General features: G+C 44.0%; 1 protein-coding gene across 1 annotated transcript; it reads right to left on the minus strand.

Moving 5' to 3' along the window:
- Nucleotides 1-294: 294 nt before the first annotated feature.
- LOC131402695 (adhesion G protein-coupled receptor E1-like) lies at nt 295-10,537 on the minus strand. Its single transcript, XM_058537290.1, has 7 exons — nt 10,373-10,537; nt 8,950-9,033; nt 8,093-8,270; nt 6,179-6,298; nt 4,580-4,779; nt 3,385-3,555; nt 295-636 (listed from the first exon to the last, which is right to left on the minus strand). The coding sequence occupies exons 1-7, from the start codon at nt 10,535-10,537 to the stop codon at nt 631-633; spliced, it is 924 nt and encodes a 307-aa protein (XP_058393273.1). The 3' UTR covers nt 295-630.
- Nucleotides 10,538-16,272: the final 5,735 nt, after the last annotated feature.

Raw genomic sequence — 16,272 nt, forward strand, 5'->3', positions numbered from 1 at the left:
AGGCTTTGTCATCAAGTCCTTCAACTCTCTGTGAAACGCTGGAATTCTGCTCCATCCACCGCTCCTGCTTACCAACATAACTCTTTTAAGTGTTTGTGCCAAAGTAGCGTCCATGTCAGTGCGCTTTGTTTATCCCCTGGGGCTCTTGTTACAGTCTTACTGGCCATTTCTTTACAGGCAGGAGGAGTCTTTGTTAAAGGGTAAGCCAGTCGGTCAGAAGACAAGCCATTTCCTGAAGCCGTTTCCATACTCTGTGACAGGCGCTGGAGAGGCAGGCTTGCAGCCACACGCCAAAGAACTTAGGAGAAAACAAAACGGTAGCCAGATGTTCTTGGTCATGCCATTGCACTAGGATCTATTATTTCCTCAACACTCTGGAAATTCAAAGGCTTGCAGAACATAGAAGATAAAATGGTAATCTGGAACAGAAAGTCTTGTTTCTCACCAGCGCATGGAACGTGGGAAGAACGCCCCACCCATCAGTGCTCTGAATCACCCAGAGAGTCCTGGGGCTGGTGAGATCTGCAATTCCACATTAAGCCATGAAGAGAAGATTTCAGCGTCAGCTCCTGCCGGCACCTGCTGTCCTCAAATGTTGCTTCATAGTGTATTTGAAAGCAAGAAAGAGCTTTAACCCTGTGAGAGAGAAATCAGAACTGGAATCAGTACCAAGATTAGTACAAACATGATCCCAGGGGTCATATCTATATGGGCATGGGTCTTATAAATACAGAGAGAGAGAAATATGGCAACACAGACTAGAAGGATAAACCTTAAAATGTTAACAGTGATTATCTCTAGCATGGCAGGCGCTGCAGGCAAACTCCAAAGCCATTCTTAACCTCTTCACCACTGATAGCTCTCGCTCTAGAAGCCAGAAAGCCAAATACTTGTTTTGTCAAATTCTTTTGTAACTAGGAGTGGTCATGTGACACAGTTCTGACCAAATACGTGAGAGGGAAATCTGCTGAGGGGTTTCTGGGAAAAGCTTCTGTTTCCTGTTAAAGGGAGAGGCATGAAAGGAGAGGCTGCTGTTTCTGCCCCATCCTTCTTCTTTCTGCCTTGAACATGGTCGTGATGTCTGAAGCTATGGCACCCACCTTGCAACCATAAAAAACATTTTGATGAAAAGCCAACATGCTGCTAGCAGATTGGAAAACCGGGAAGAGCCTAAATCCTTTACAATACCACTGAGCAATAGAACCAATACCAGCAACACCTAACTCTGGGCTTCTATTCTTGCAAAAAAAATAATTCCCTATTTAATTAAGCCACTGGATCTTAGTTAATTGAGTTTGGAATATGTCAGTGAAAAAATAAGACATTCTAGTGTGAGATGGAAGACCATAAATAAATAAGGAAGTTATAGCATGTTAGGAAGTGGTAAGCGCTATGAAAAGAAAATCAGGATTAGGGGCAGGAGAAGCATGAATGTCAGGGTAGGAGAAAAGGAGGCAGTACGAAATCGAGTTGCCAGAGGAAATACTATTGATAACAAATGATTGGAACAAAGATTTGAAGGAGGTGAGGGAGTTGGCCATGTGGGTATCAGGACAAGAACATTCAAGGCAGAGTGAGCATCCAGGTCAAGATTCCTAAAGAGCAAGTGAGCTTGGCGTGTCTGAAGAATCCTGAGCAGGCCAGCATGGGTGGAGCAGAGGGAAGTGAGATTAACAGAAGATGAGGTCAAGGAGGAAAAGAGGGTCAGATCGTACAGGGCCTTGTGGGCCATCAGGTGACTTTGGCTTTTACTGAGTAAGGTGGGAGCCATAGAGGTTTGTAGGCAGAGAAGGAATGTGACCCGACTCAGGAGTTCACAGGCGCCCTCTGGCTGCTGCAAGGAGAACAGACCAAAGGTGGGGCAGGGAAAAGGCAAGAGGGGAAGCAGAAAGACCCTTTATGAGGCTATTTCCATAATCCTGGCTACAGACAATAGGACTTGGAACAGAATAGAAGCAACAAAGGAACAGACAGGCGATCAGATTCTGGATACATTCTGAGGAAGTGTCAACAGGATTTGCTGACAGATCGGAGATGAAGGGTAAGAAGAAAGGCAGAGTCAAGGATAACTCCACGGCCTTGTGCTGAGCAATAGAAGGATAGGGGACCCTCCATGGAAATGAGAGGCGGGGGGATCACAAGCTCAGTTTGGAACACGTTACATTTGTGACATCTATTAGACATCTCAGTGGGGGCACTAGGTAGGTGGTTGGTTATATGAGTCTAGAATTCAGGAAGGGGGCTGGACTGCACATTGTTTAGTATTTTGGGGTCATTCCTAATAAATGGTGTTTATGGCTGTGAGACTGGATGAGATCTATGGTGTAGAGAAAAATGAGTACTTCCATGGAAAACGATGTATTGTCAGAGCACACATCTCCCGGTTACCCAGTTCTGATCTATGTGGGAGATATTTTACAATTCAGTAAATTTTAAATAAATGACAGAGATGCAAAATAATTCCATGGAAAAAACAGTTTTGTGTCCATTTGCACGTTCATTTCAATATTCCTGAAATTATATATATGTATTATAATTCATAGGTATTATAATGCATATATATGTAATACGTCTATAACATATAGGTATATGAAATTTTATATGTATTTTATAATATTAATAATTATATGTATAATTATACACTATATAAACATTATATTATATATATCTTGGGTTAACACAGCTAGGAAGTGACAGAGATGGACTTGAAACTCGGCTGGTCTTGCTCTGGATCCAGGTCTCTCAAGTCCTAAGCCCCATATTCCTCTAACTAGCAGTTAGGGCCTCCCTGGCAGAGAATTCACCTCAGATCTTGCATGAGAGGTAAGGAAACTCACCACAGCACTAATGAGGATGTCTTTCCTCTCTCCCAAATCTGCCTGCTCACCAAGGCTCACTTTGTTCTTCATTTCTTCCCTGATCTGTCACCAGATCTCACTGAAACACCTCTGAATTCCTACAGCGCAACCTCTTGCACCATTTGTATGGTTCAGTGGAAAGAGACTTCTGGAGCCAGACTGTCCTGGAATAGAATCCCACCTTCCAATTACTAGAAGGCTACTGAGCCTCAGTCTCTTATCCTGTGCAATGGATCTAAAAACACTTAAAATAAAGGGTCCAGAACAAGATAAGTGCTCAGTAAATGGGATCTGTGATTTTTACTGTGCCTGCACCTGTTTAGGGTCATTCCTCATCTGACATATGAGGGTCATGGCTTCCCAACAAGACCATGAATTCTCCAAGGGCAGAGGTATGGCACACACCCCTTCTGTGCCCCCATGACTCCTCCCACAACACACAAGGCCATGAGAGGCACACCATGCATGTTTAGTCAATATTTTCCCATTGGATTTGGGGAGCAAGAAACAGAGCATCAGTACTGACCGTGAGCTCCCCAGAAGCCATGATGATGGCCAGGTTCGCCATTCGATTACAGCTGCAGACAGTATGCGTCTCGGAAGCTTCAAGGATCACGCAGCCAGATGGCGTCCACCTGCCACCCTTTGCATCCATTCTCCAGGAAACGCAGTTGGGGCTCTCAGACTTCTGCTTTGGCTGAAAAAATCAAAGTCCCTGGTCACCTGAGAATCCTTCTTGAATGGATGCAGTGTGGCCAACCTGAAGTCATCTGGGGCAAGAAGATGCAGGTATGCTCTATAGGGGATGGAGGAAAACACTGCCATTTCACTGTGCAGTCATGAGAAGAAATGTCTTGGATGTCAGATCTGTCTCTCCCACTGACTTGGTCATAGCTAATGTAACTAAAGTCTCTGTAAATATTCCTGCATCAGTGTTACTTAACCTAACCTAAATCTTGCCTGCTGATGAATGGAAGAACGCCACATAGAAATAGGAAAGTTTACTCCTCTAGAGGTGGGTTTTGAGGATTGGCTTAAGTTGCTAGAAATTGTGGAAGCTTGCCACCTTAATGGGTCCCCATTAAAAATGAGAGTTAAGCTATTCCACTGCCAGGTATTTATCCAAAGTACGTGAAAACATGAATGTGTAAAGATACTTGCACCCCTATGTTCATTGCAGCATTATTAACAATAGCCAAGACTTGGAAACAACCTAAGTGCCCATCAATGGACAAATGGATAAAGGAGATGTGGTATATATACACAATGGAATACTACTCAGCCATAAAAAAGATGAAATCTTTCCATTTGCAACAACATGGATGGTCCTTGAGGGTATTATGCTAAAAGAAATGTCAGAGAGAGAAAGTCAAATACCGTATGATCTCCCTCATAAATAGAAGATAAAGACAACAACAACAACAATAAACAAACACATAGATACAGAGATTAGACTAGTGGTTACCAGAGTGGAAAGGGGGAGGGAGGAGGGCAGAAGGGGTGACAGGGTACCTGTGTGTGGTGATGGACAGTAATTAGTCTTTGGGTGGTGAACATGACATAGTCTACACAGAAATCAAAATATAATGAGGTACACCTGAAATTTATATAATATTATAAACCAACGTTACCTCAATAAACAAAAATAAGAGTTAAGCCCACTAGGGGATGGGGAGTTCTCAACGGGTAGATGGGGGCTCAGTGGAGACCTCTTCACAAACCTTGATGTTCTCCAGAGTGTAGATGATTGGGTCGGAGAAGCCATCTTTCTTCTTCCCGGTCATGATGCCCCCAGCGATGCGAGAATTCATCTTCAGCTTCCTCTTGGAGTTGCCCAAGAAGGTCCGAGGGTCTTGGAAGAAGCTCTCATCCAAAACAGACTCCATACCCGCAAAGGAGACAAATGCCACCCCAGTGGTCCCTGCGATTTGCCCCAAATGCAAAAAAAAAAAAAAAAAAGGGAATCATTTGCTCAGTATTTATTAGTATATGCACTGTAATATCCCATGCATTCCTGCACCTTCACTGGCCTGCTCTGAGGATTAAAACATGGGTGGGCTTCTGGTTGGTGACCCTCATAGAACCATAGAAAAAAATCCTGAGGTGCTATCACCTGGAGAAATCTTGGCTATACTTAAAAACAAATTTGAATTTGTGTTTTTAAAGGACGATTCAACTCAGCAGTGGAAAATAAGTTCCCCTCCCACGTTTGTGGTCATTCTTGTTTAATCTCTTTGGTGGGCTTCCCCTTTCAACGTTGGGGGTCTCCCAGGATGTGTCCTAGGTCTGTGCCCTCCAGAGAGCATGTAGATCAGGGGTGGTGGACAATGTACAGGCTTATCTGGCCATTGCCTGTGTTTTGTAAATAAAAGTTCTATTGCAACGCAGCCACACCCGTTCATTTACATATTGCCTGTGAATGCTTTTGCCCCACAACAGTAGAGTCGCATGGTTGCAACACAAATTGTATTGCCCTCAATGCCTAAAATATTTACTAACCTGCCCTCTACAGGAAAAGTTTGCCAACCCTTGATACAGATTAGTGCCGTCTGCTAGAAACATAGTATGAGCCACATGTGCAATTTTAAATTTTCTAGTAGCCACATTTCAGAAAAGTAGAAAACGGGTAAAATTCATTTTAATAATATGTTAACTCAATACATGCAAAATATTATCATTTCAACACATGATCAGTAGCAAAAATTATTATTATATTTTTGTGTGTGAGGAAGATCAGCCCTGTGCTAACATCTGCTAATCCTCCTCTTATTTTTACTGGGGAAGTCTGGCCCTGGGCTAATATCCGTGCCCATCTTCCTCCACTTTATGTGGGACGCCGCCGCAGCGTGGCTTCCCAAGCGGTGCGTCAGTGCGCGCCTGGGATCCGAACCGGCGAACCCTGGGCCGCCGCAGCGGAGCACGTGCACTTAACCACTTGCGCCATCGGGCCGGCCCCTAGAAAAATTATTAATGAGATGTTTTACATCCTCTGTTTTTTGTACCAAGCCTTTGAAATTTGGTATGTATTCTATGCTCACAATCTAGCCACATTTCAAGCGCTCAATAACAAAGTGTGGCCAGTGGCTGCTGTATTGGACAGGGAAGGTTTCAGTACTCCGGTATTGTGAGATTATTTATTTAATGTCTGCCTTCCCTAGCAGATGGAAAACTCCCTGAGGGCATGGGCTATTTCTGCCTCTGCCATCAGAGATTCCCTCACCACCTGGCACAGGACTTGGGACCTAGAAGGTGATGGATAAATATTTGCTGATTGAATATACCACAACCACCCTCCTTGATTCTCAGGAGCGGGTCTGTACCTGTGGATTCAGATTCTTCAATTGTGGAGCACCAAATCTTCATCTCATCGCCTTTGGCTTTCAAGTTAAAGATGGTGTTCTCCTCAGCGCATTCTTTGTTGATAACTTGGGTCTTAATATCTAGAAGGAGAAAGGAAGAGTTTGCATGAGGTCACCCAGAGAGTGGGTCCTGAATTCGGTTTCTGTCCAAGAAGGGTACGCATCCATAGTCGCAAGCAAAGGAGAGAACAGAAAGGCCAATTCATCACGGGAAACCTCTTGAGCCCCTGATGATTGGTAGGAGGATGGTAGCACCAAACATATGAGAGACTCGGGTGGAGCCATAGGCGTGAGCCCTCACATCATAGGGGGTGCATGGGGAAAAGATGGGATTGAAGTCGACAGTGATGGAAGGCGACAGAGTTGTGACTCTGGCTACTCCAAATTTAGGCAAGTTTTCCAAAGCCAAAGGAATAGAAAGGGACCGGGGCAAGCCCAGTATGGTGGATGAGGGCTTGGGTTCTGCAGTCAGATGGAGTCCAGCCCTGCTACTCACCAGCTGTGCAAATTTGAGCAACGACTTAACCTCTCTGAGCCTCAGATTTCCCACCTGCAGCATGGCAATGATTAAAGGACTCTTATTGAAAACAAAATAGATAATTCTACCAGAGGTACCCTCGAAAAATATCAGCCAGATAATGCCATGCATTTTCTCAAACTCTCCAATCCCACCCCCCATCTTACCTCAAATAAAATCCTGAGTCCCTACCTTCGTCTACAAAATCTGCACTCCCTTTCTGTTCTGACCCCTTCTGCTGCAGCTTTCACCGGCCTGCTCATTGTTCCTTGAACTCACCAAGTGTTCCAAGGAACACACTTGCTCTGTCTCCCAATATTTACACGGCTCCCTTCCCTCAGGTCTCTGCCCCAGTGAGACTTCCCCTAACCGCACTATATACAATAGCAACGTTCCCACTAATCTTGACCCTCTCGAGCCTCCTTAGCGTGCTGTATTTTTCTCAGTAGCACTAGCTCTATCTGGTATGCCATAGGTCTATCACTAAAATATAAAATTCACGAGGCTAGTTTTGTTCAATTCTGGTGGCAGTTCACCAAACACTCTATTTCCACCTCTTGGCCTCCTGGGCACCCATGAGGATGGAACTACCCGGGATTATGTGACTGATACTGGAGCTACACCAGGAGTGGGGTGCTGCCGTTAAGGCATACAGTACCCGAAATTCCCACGCAGTCACCCACCAAGCACGTTCAGGGTGGTAAATCCATAGCTGTATCAGTCAGGAGAGGATTGGGCATGCAGCAGTAACACACAACCCCAAATCTTAGTGGGTTATAAATAATTATTGATTTCTCATTCATGCTTTGTGTCCATCGTGAATTGACTTGGGGCTGTGCTCTGTGTTCTCCTTGTCCTGGGACCCACACAGATGGAGACATTGTGATCTGAAACACTGCCTGTCCCTAGAGTAGAGGGAAAGAAGGCTCTGGAAGGTCTCACACCAGCAACTATTCCATTCACAATTCACTGGCTTAAACTCATCACAAAATTCCACCTAACCCCAAGCCAGGGAGTACAATCCTAACGTGGGCCCAGAAGAAAGAGCTCGAAATATTTGAACACAGCAAACGACTATCATATCTTAACACCTGGCACACAGTAGGCAGTCAACGAGTATTTGTTGAATGAATTAACGACGCCCTCCAAACAGTGCCTGGCCACAAACTCTTAACACAATGCCTGATGCTCAATAAATGAGAGATGTCATTACTATAATAGGCTTGCTTTGTGTGAGTTCAGAGGTTAGAAACAGTCAGGGAAACGGTATATGGAAAAGACATGGAGAATCACATTGCTGAAGTCACCCCTCAAAATCAGCGCCCAGGTGTGAGCTTGCCGTGGAGGATATAGCCTACCTAGGCGTTCCGTCTGAATAGACTGACTGACATTCTCTGAGGATTTCAGGAACGCTGCCAACGTGGTGCTCTCCACGGTCTCCAGTAAGACTATGGCCAGGGTGGACGTTTCTTCTTTGGTGAAGGTGGACCACGTGGACGTTTGCTTAAGCACAGAGGTAACACTCTCAGCCGTATTCTGCAAAGAAAGGTGTATTTGCGCTCTCTCTCTCATCAATGAAATAGCAGCTGTCCTCTCTCATCAAGAGAATGGGTTGCAGTCAAGGGAAGGATGAGGTGTGTCTGCTTAACGGGTAGGGAATTTCCTTTTGGGGTGATGAAAATGTTCTGGAACTAGATAGTGGTGATGGTTAGACAACATTGTAAATGTACTAAATATCATTAATGGTTACCAGAAAAAAAGGAATGGGACTATTGATAAACACAACATTGATGAATCTCGAAGGCATTATGCTGAGTGAAAGAAGCCAGACTCAAAAGGCCATGTGATTCCATTTATATCACATTCTTGAAAAGACAAAGCTATAATGACAGAGAACAGATCAGGGATTTACAGGGGCTAGTGGTGGAGGGAGTATCTGATTGTAAAGAGAAAACCCAAGAGAGTTCTTGGGGGAGATGGAACTGTTCTGTATTCTGATTGTGGTGGTGGTTACACAAATCTACTCAGGTGATAAAACTCATAGGATTGTAAAGAAAAGGGCAATTTTACTGCGTGTTAATTTTTAAAAACTTACAACTGTAATAAATTAAATATTAACTCACAGTCGATTAATTATAAAGAGGACTTTCTGCTCCCAAAGTGTCCCACAAGATGCTCGAAACTGGAAACACAATTACAAAGACTTCCTCGTTACCTTCAGAGAAACGACGGTGGCTTTGTTCTCACAGGCATTGTCCAGGATGCTGAAGATGGTGTTCATTAGTGCACAAAAGGAAACCTGTGCCCCCGAGGGAAAAGCATTCGTGAGCATTGATCAGTCTATCCCCCAAGCATGTAAGGTACAAATTGGGCCATCAAGCCCACCATACAGGGTGGTCCCAAATTCCTGAGGTCTCGTGAGTCTCTCGAATTCTCGGAGAAATAAAAACTATTTGATCAGAATTGGAACCACAGCTCCTTTCTCTTCCATGAACAACAAAAGAAACATAGACAGCAAAACCATTTAGTGGGGTAAAAAGATGGGGAAATGTGTGAAAAAACAGTGGTCCAAATGAAATAGTACTCAGCCGTAAAAAGGAATGAAGCATTGACACATGCTGCAACATGGATGAACCTTGAAAACATGTTGCTCAGTGAAAGGAGCCAGACACAAAAGACCACATAGCGCATGATTCCATTTATATGAAATGTCCAGAATAGACGCATCTGTGGAGACAGAAAGTAGACGAGTGTTTACCAGGGGTTGGGGTGGGAGGAATGGGCAGTGACTGCTAGTGGGTACAGGGTTTCCTTTGGGGGTGATGAAAATGTTTTGGAGATAGATAGAGGTGGTGGTTACACATCATTGTGAGTACTAAATAACACTGAATTGTATAATTTACAATGGTGATTTTTTAGGTGTATTTCACCACAATGAAAAAAAGACATGACAATCGTCCAAAGTGCATGGCAATTCCAAAGCTAGTTTATAAGCTGATATTTAAAATAGTTACACCAATTCCTGAAGATGCTCATGGAGCCTTTACTCACTGGAGTGACTCCATTAGAGAATCAGATGTCCACATTCCTCTTTGCCTGGCCTGGGGGCTATGTATCACATATGCATCCCATATCACACAGATGCAGCACCAACATCTTCACTAGTAATGAGACTCCAACATCCTTTCTTCTTTTAGTAAGAGAATTCCCAAGTTTTAGATGAGCAAATGTCCTCCCTTCCCAGCTTTCCTTGTAGCTAGGTGTGACCACATGACTAATTTCTGGCCAATGAGGTATAAGCAGAAGTGATACTGGGTCATACTCTTGAAGGGAAGGACAGTGCCTGTCACCTCCCCTTCTCCCTTGCCCACAAGCTGAAATGCAGATGTGATGGCAGGGGCTGGAGCAGCCATGTTCGACCACAACAAGGGAGTCTTGTGTTCATGATGACAGAGCATTATGAAGCCATCACATCAGCTCTCAGCAGCTTACACTCAGACTGTTACAAAGAGAGAAATAAACTGTTATCTGGTTTAGGCCATTGTATATTTTTGTCTTCGTTAAAACTGCAAAACAACATCCTACCTAAGTGGCTTCTAGGACAACTTCAAGAGCTAGGAACCTTCAAAAATACTTACATATTCAGGCTCCACCGCTGCTCCCTCTTGGCATAGCTGGACCTGCTCATTGTTGGGTAACATATCTTCTTTACACTTGAAGGGAACCACTAGGACGAAAACAAAAGCAAGCCAATCAAATGTCAACCACAGAAAGATATTATTATTTACACAATCATACCCCATGCTGTAAATGCATCCATTGCCATGTTGTACAACAGTGGAAATGAACAAGCTACAGCTACACGCTACAACATCAGGGGCTTTGGGAAGTGTGATTATTGAGTGAAAAAGAGCAACTCTGGAAAATATCATATGATCTCACTTATATGTGGAATATTAAAAAAAAAAAAAAAAGCCAAGCTCATAGATAAGAGAACAGATTGGTGGTTGCCAGAGGTGGGGGTGGAGGGTGGGCAAAATGGATGACGGTCGTCAGGAGGAACAAACTTCCAGTTATAAAATAAATAAGTCCTGGGGATGTAATATACAGCATGGGGACAATAGTGAATAATACTGTATTGCATATTTGAAAGTTGCTAAGAGAGTAGATCTTAAAAGTTCTCATCACAAGCAAAAGAAATTTTGTAACTATGTAGGGTGACGAATGTTAACTAGACTTATTGTGATTATTTTGCAATATATCCAAATATCAATCATTATGTTATACACCTGAAACTAATAGAATGTTATATGTCAATTATATCTCAATAAAAAAAGATAATATGTGGTATGATACCATTTTTGTAAAGCTCCAAAGCAAACAAAACTAAGCAAGATATTGTTTAGGGATACGTAAATGGCAGGGTTTTTTTTAAGTAGGGGAATTATAAACACAAAATTCCGAGTGGTCCCCTCTGGGGAGAAGACAAGGATATACGGAGTGGAGAAGAAGCATGCAGAAAATGCAATGGCATTGATGATATTCTGGTTCTTATGTTGGCAAGGGCCTCGGATATATCCATTTTATTATTATACTTCATTGCCTCCATATAAATTACTTATATTTTTAATGTATCAAATAATCCATAATTTTAAAAACGTAAACCTTTCACGGTTCCCCACTGTTCTCAGCAGAAAGACTAAAGTTCTTCACACAGCACACAGGGTCCTGCAGAATCTGACCTCTGCCCACCTGCTCAGATGCAGCTAATGCCATTCCCTTTGTCCTCAGTCTTTGTTAGCCTGAGGGCCTTTGCACATGCTATAACCTGTCACGCTGTGATCTCCACTCTTCATCTGCATAATCCCTACTCTTCCTTCAAGCTTCAGCTTAAATGTCACTTGCCTGGAGCATATTATATATCTCACTAATGGGGTATATAATATGCCAAAGGGCCTGACAATTTTTCAATCATTAAATAATTATGTGTGTGCTCTCTACTTCCTTCCCTAGACTATAAGCTACATGAGGGCAAATATCATGTCCATCACATCCAGGATTGAATCCCCAGTACCTAGTGCAGGGGCCTGTTTGATTAATTAGTTAATTAATTAATGCTTCAAAAATAATTTATCAAATTAATGTATTAGTGAAAGAATATAAAAAGAGAGAATGAATGAAAGTAAGAAGAGGATCCAGAGCTTGGGTAGAGTGAGGATTTTACAACCAAAGAAAGACACAGATTCCATTGCCAGGACACATAAGGAGAGGATTACTTTTGCAGCTGAAGTTGCCATGTTTCCAGGAGCCTTCTGGATTGGGACGGAAGCCCACAACGCAGCTACAGCTGTAGGAGCCTGGGGCGTTGGTGCAGACAGAATCGGGACCACACCGTGATGGATCTTGGGAGCACTCATCAATATCTGCAAAGAACTCAAAAAGATCAAAAAACCCAGAGGAACAGGGATAGCCTTCTTTCCAGGGTTGACCAGCAAACCCTCTGCTCTCCTCTGCATCCCACTGCTTGGTCTGTGAAGTTCAGCTGTCCCTTGCTTGGTGCAAAGCCAGGGTGGCAGGTACAAAAGTAGCCCCTGGTGGGTGTTGGTGCATGTTGCATTGAAAAGGCACTTTTCAATGCCTTTGGCCGAAAGGTTACATATCAAGGCACTCATCAATATCTGTGGAGTGAGGCAGAGTTGGCCAACAATCCAACAAAGTCATGCTTCCCCTTCCAAAGCATAGCGTTGTCACTGAAAAATGGCGGCACAACAAGGGACTGCATTTCCCAGAGCCCCCTGCATCTAGGCAGGGCCATGTGATTAGCTTTCACTCATGGAATGGGAGAGGGTACGGCATATCACTCCTGGGCCCACGTGGTTAAGAAGTGAGTGTGTCTTCTCTCTCTTTCCCTGCCACTGGCTGAAACCAAGGATTCCAAGTTCCTAACCATAGAAAAACCAGAGATGCAAGAGGACTGGATCCCTGTATCACCTTGTGGAGGAAAGCTGCCTATTGACCAAGGATATCCATACTGGATGGTTAAGGGAGTAAGAAATTTCTATTACGTTAAGCTAGTGGTTCTCAACTGAGGGCAATTTGCCCCTCCAGGGGACGTTGGGCAATGTCTGGAGACATTTTTCGTGGTCACTGGGATCTGGGGGTAGAGGCCAAACATACTGCCAATCCACTAATGCACAGAATAGCCCTACACACAACAAAGAACTATCCAGCCCAAAATGTTAATAGTGCAAAAGTTGAGAAACCCCAGCTTAACCAATACAGGGTGATGTATGGTCACTGTGGCAACAAGAGGTTACTTCTCCCTCTGAAGGTTTCTGATCCACAGAGGATATATGGAATAGAATGTCTCAGAAAAAAATAAATAGGAGGGGTCTGGCCCTGTGGTGTAAGTTTACACACTCTGCTTCAGCAGCCCAGGGCTCGTGGGTTCAGATCCCAGGCGTGGACCTACACGCCGCTCATCAAGCCATGCTAGGTCAGCATCCCACATATAAAGTAGAGGAAGATGGGCATAAATGTTAGCTCAGGGCCACTCTTCCTCCAGCAAAACGAGGAAGATTGGCAACAGACGTTAGCTCTGAGCCAATCTTCCTCACCAAAAAAAAAAAAATAAAGAAAGAAATAAAAGTAATAAAAAAATGAATAGGAGGGAGGTAAGGACAAAACCTTTCATATTTCTATGTCATCTCAAAAAACATGAGGGATAAATAGGCACTGTCCACACTAGGGGCTTACACAAGTATATGGTATATTGCAGCAGGCGATACCATGGAGAGTTGGTACGAGAAGTCTTTGTGATAGGAACGTAGACTAATTTGGAGGTCTCAAACGACATGGTTGGAAGGCATGGGGAAGTGGTTTTTTTCTTGGTATCACAGAAAACATCTCTAACCAAGGAGTGGGTTTCTTTTCACCGCAGGCTGCCCACTTCCAGAAATATTTAAGCCTCGACTAAGTGAGCTCTTGTCAGACATACCACAGGTGCAATTTATATTTTGCATATAGAGCTGGACTAGGGGCATGGCTTTCAAAACTTTTTGGCCCAAGAAACCTTCCTTCTTGTGAAGTGGAACCCGAATAGGTAAGACAAATAAAAGAGGTGATAATTTGACTGAAAGGAGAGTGGAAGACCATGGCCTTGTTTTCTGGCCCTAGAGGGGGATTCTGAAAGGTTCCTAGAGCCCTTAGAGCTGTGTTAATCTCTCTAAGATCCCTTTCCTCTTTATGCCTCTATTGTTCTGCTTCTAACAATGTCAGCAGCTAGTAAAGATCAACGAATGAGAAGAAATATAATATTTCTAATGAAAAGAAGCATGCATTTCCCCGGGGATTGAAGACTATAAAATGTGTTCTGCTATATGGTAGACCCTCCGAAGATGGAGCCATCAGTTCTTCCATTTCCTGTATGCACATGTTGCTGTCCCAGTGAGGTGGAGAGTTTATTTCCCCTCCTTTTGGATCTAGGCTGGCCCTGTGACTGTGACCAATAGAATGTGGTAGAAGTAACACTTGGGGACTTCCAAGCCCAGGCCTTATGAGAACTGGCAGTTTCTGCTTTCTTCTTCTTGGAACTTTCCTTCTTGGAAACCAACTGCCATGCTCTGAGGAAGCCCAAGAAGCCATGTGGAAAGGCCCACTGAGGCCCCTGCCAGAGATCAGCACCAACTACCAGTCACGTAAGCGAGCCTACTTTGAACCGGCCAGCCATCTTAGTGCCCCAGAAAAACCATGTGGTCAACCCATGGAGTCATGAGCAAGAACAGATGGTTGTTGTTATAAGCTGCTGCATTTCAGAGTAGTTTGACATGCATTGAGAAGTCCTCAGCATGGCTGGGAGAATGACTGGTACATTTGAAAGCCTCTGGTTTCTCAGGGGTCCAAACATCAGGCAAAAAGAACCCAGGCAGGCAGGAGCAACTGTGTTCTCCCGGGATATTGGTGCAGGTGGAATTGGGACCACAAAGAGTCAAGCTCCTGGAACATTCATCCATATCTAAGCAGAAAACTGGTCTAAGTCAAAAGGATGAAGGATGCTGAGGCTGCAGCTGCAGTGCACAGCCCCACCACTGACTGAAGCCAATGGGTTTCCCTGGCTCTGGTCCCACCTTCTTAAACACATTTTCGTCGTTACAGAAAGGAAGCATTTAGAGGCAAGTTTATGACCCAGGCAAATCTTCTGATGAGGGTCCTCGCAGCTCAGGATAAAATCCAAACTCCTCATTAGAACAGGCAAGACCCTGAGAGTTTGTTCTCACCTACGCTCATCTTTTGCCTCTAAACCCTTCATAATTCACGATCCAGATTCATTGATTACCTGTGAATTCATGAAGGCTCATTATCTCCTCACATGAAGAAGAATGGTTGAGACCCAAAGAACTGACCAGCAGAGCCCAACCTAAACCACCAATGCATGGAATCAAGAGCTAAATGAATGGTGCTAGTTTTTACCCATTGACTTTCAGGGTGATTTGTTACTCAGCAATAGCTAACTGCTACAAATGGACCAGAAAAATCAGAGATGACTTCAAATATCTCTGACTCCAAGCCAAGGGAATGTGATAAGGGCTTGATGACTCCATGCCCTGCTGAATGAAGTCATCCTCCCTACAAATGAAAGAGGAAAACAATAGAACCACCCTAGACTCAGGAAGATGGAGCCATGGTGTCTTTGTGAGAATATCCTGGCTGCAGTGTGGAGGATGGATTTGAGAGGGGAAGACTGGAGAAAGGGAGAGACCAGTGAGGATGCTGTTACGGTACGGATGCAGCCTGAATAAAGGATGGAGAGGAGTGGAGAGATTCAAGACATATATAGCAGTTAGATTCTCTGAGACTTGATGACCGATTTAATATGGAAGGGGAGGGAGGATGAGGGTAACTCTCAGGTCTTAATTCAAACATCTTTTAGGAAAAAGTGCTGAGGTTTGAGTCTGAGCTCTCCCTATAACACAGTATCTCTACCTCAGCATTACTGGCATTTGGGACTGGATCACATTTGGTCGTGGGGAGGCTGTTCTGTGCATTGTAAGATGGTTAACAACATCTCTGGCCTCTACCCACTAGAGGACAGTAGCACACACAATCCAATAACAACAGCTGTGGCAATCAAAAATGTCTCTAGACATTGCCAATGTCCACTGGAGAGAAAATTGCTATAGAGATGGAGCCCCCGCATTATTCACAGAAAATGCCTGACCCACTGCTTAAGTCACAGTAGGCCCTCAACGGGAGTTCAAATCATGATTCTTCCACCGAATAGCTGTGCATCCCTTGGCAAGTCGCTTCACCTCTCTGAGCCTCCGTGTTCTCATTCCTAAAATAAGGATCATGATCACTACCTAATAGGATCATGAAATGAGGTGATTCTTAATTAAGTAGGTAAATAAAGAAGGGCAGGCCCTCTGTGCCTTCACAGGTGCAGTTGTTAGAGAAGAGCCCATCTCGACAGCTGCACCTATAGCTTCCTAAGGAGTAGGAACACTCAGAACGCTCTGCGAAGATCCCACTGGAGAGGCAT

This window comes from Diceros bicornis, unplaced genomic scaffold, assembly GCF_020826845.1.
Source record: "Diceros bicornis minor isolate mBicDic1 unplaced genomic scaffold, mDicBic1.mat.cur scaffold_230_ctg1, whole genome shotgun sequence".
Taxonomy (NCBI): Eukaryota; Metazoa; Chordata; class Mammalia; order Perissodactyla; family Rhinocerotidae; genus Diceros; species Diceros bicornis.

Excerpts from the sequence above, each read along its gene's own strand:
- LOC131402695 (XM_058537290.1), bottom strand. The coding sequence starts at position 10,537 with ATGGGGTATGATTGTGTAAATAATAATATCTTTCTGTGGTTGACATTT. Across the intron at positions 8,271-8,949 it reads CCACCGTCGTTTCTCTGAAG|AATACGGCTGAGAGTGTTAC; the intron begins GTAACGAGGAAG and ends CTTTCTTTGCAG. Across the intron at positions 3,556-4,579 it reads ACACTCTGGAGAACATCAAG|CCAAAGCAGAAGTCTGAGAG; the intron begins GTTTGTGAAGAG and ends TGATTTTTTCAG.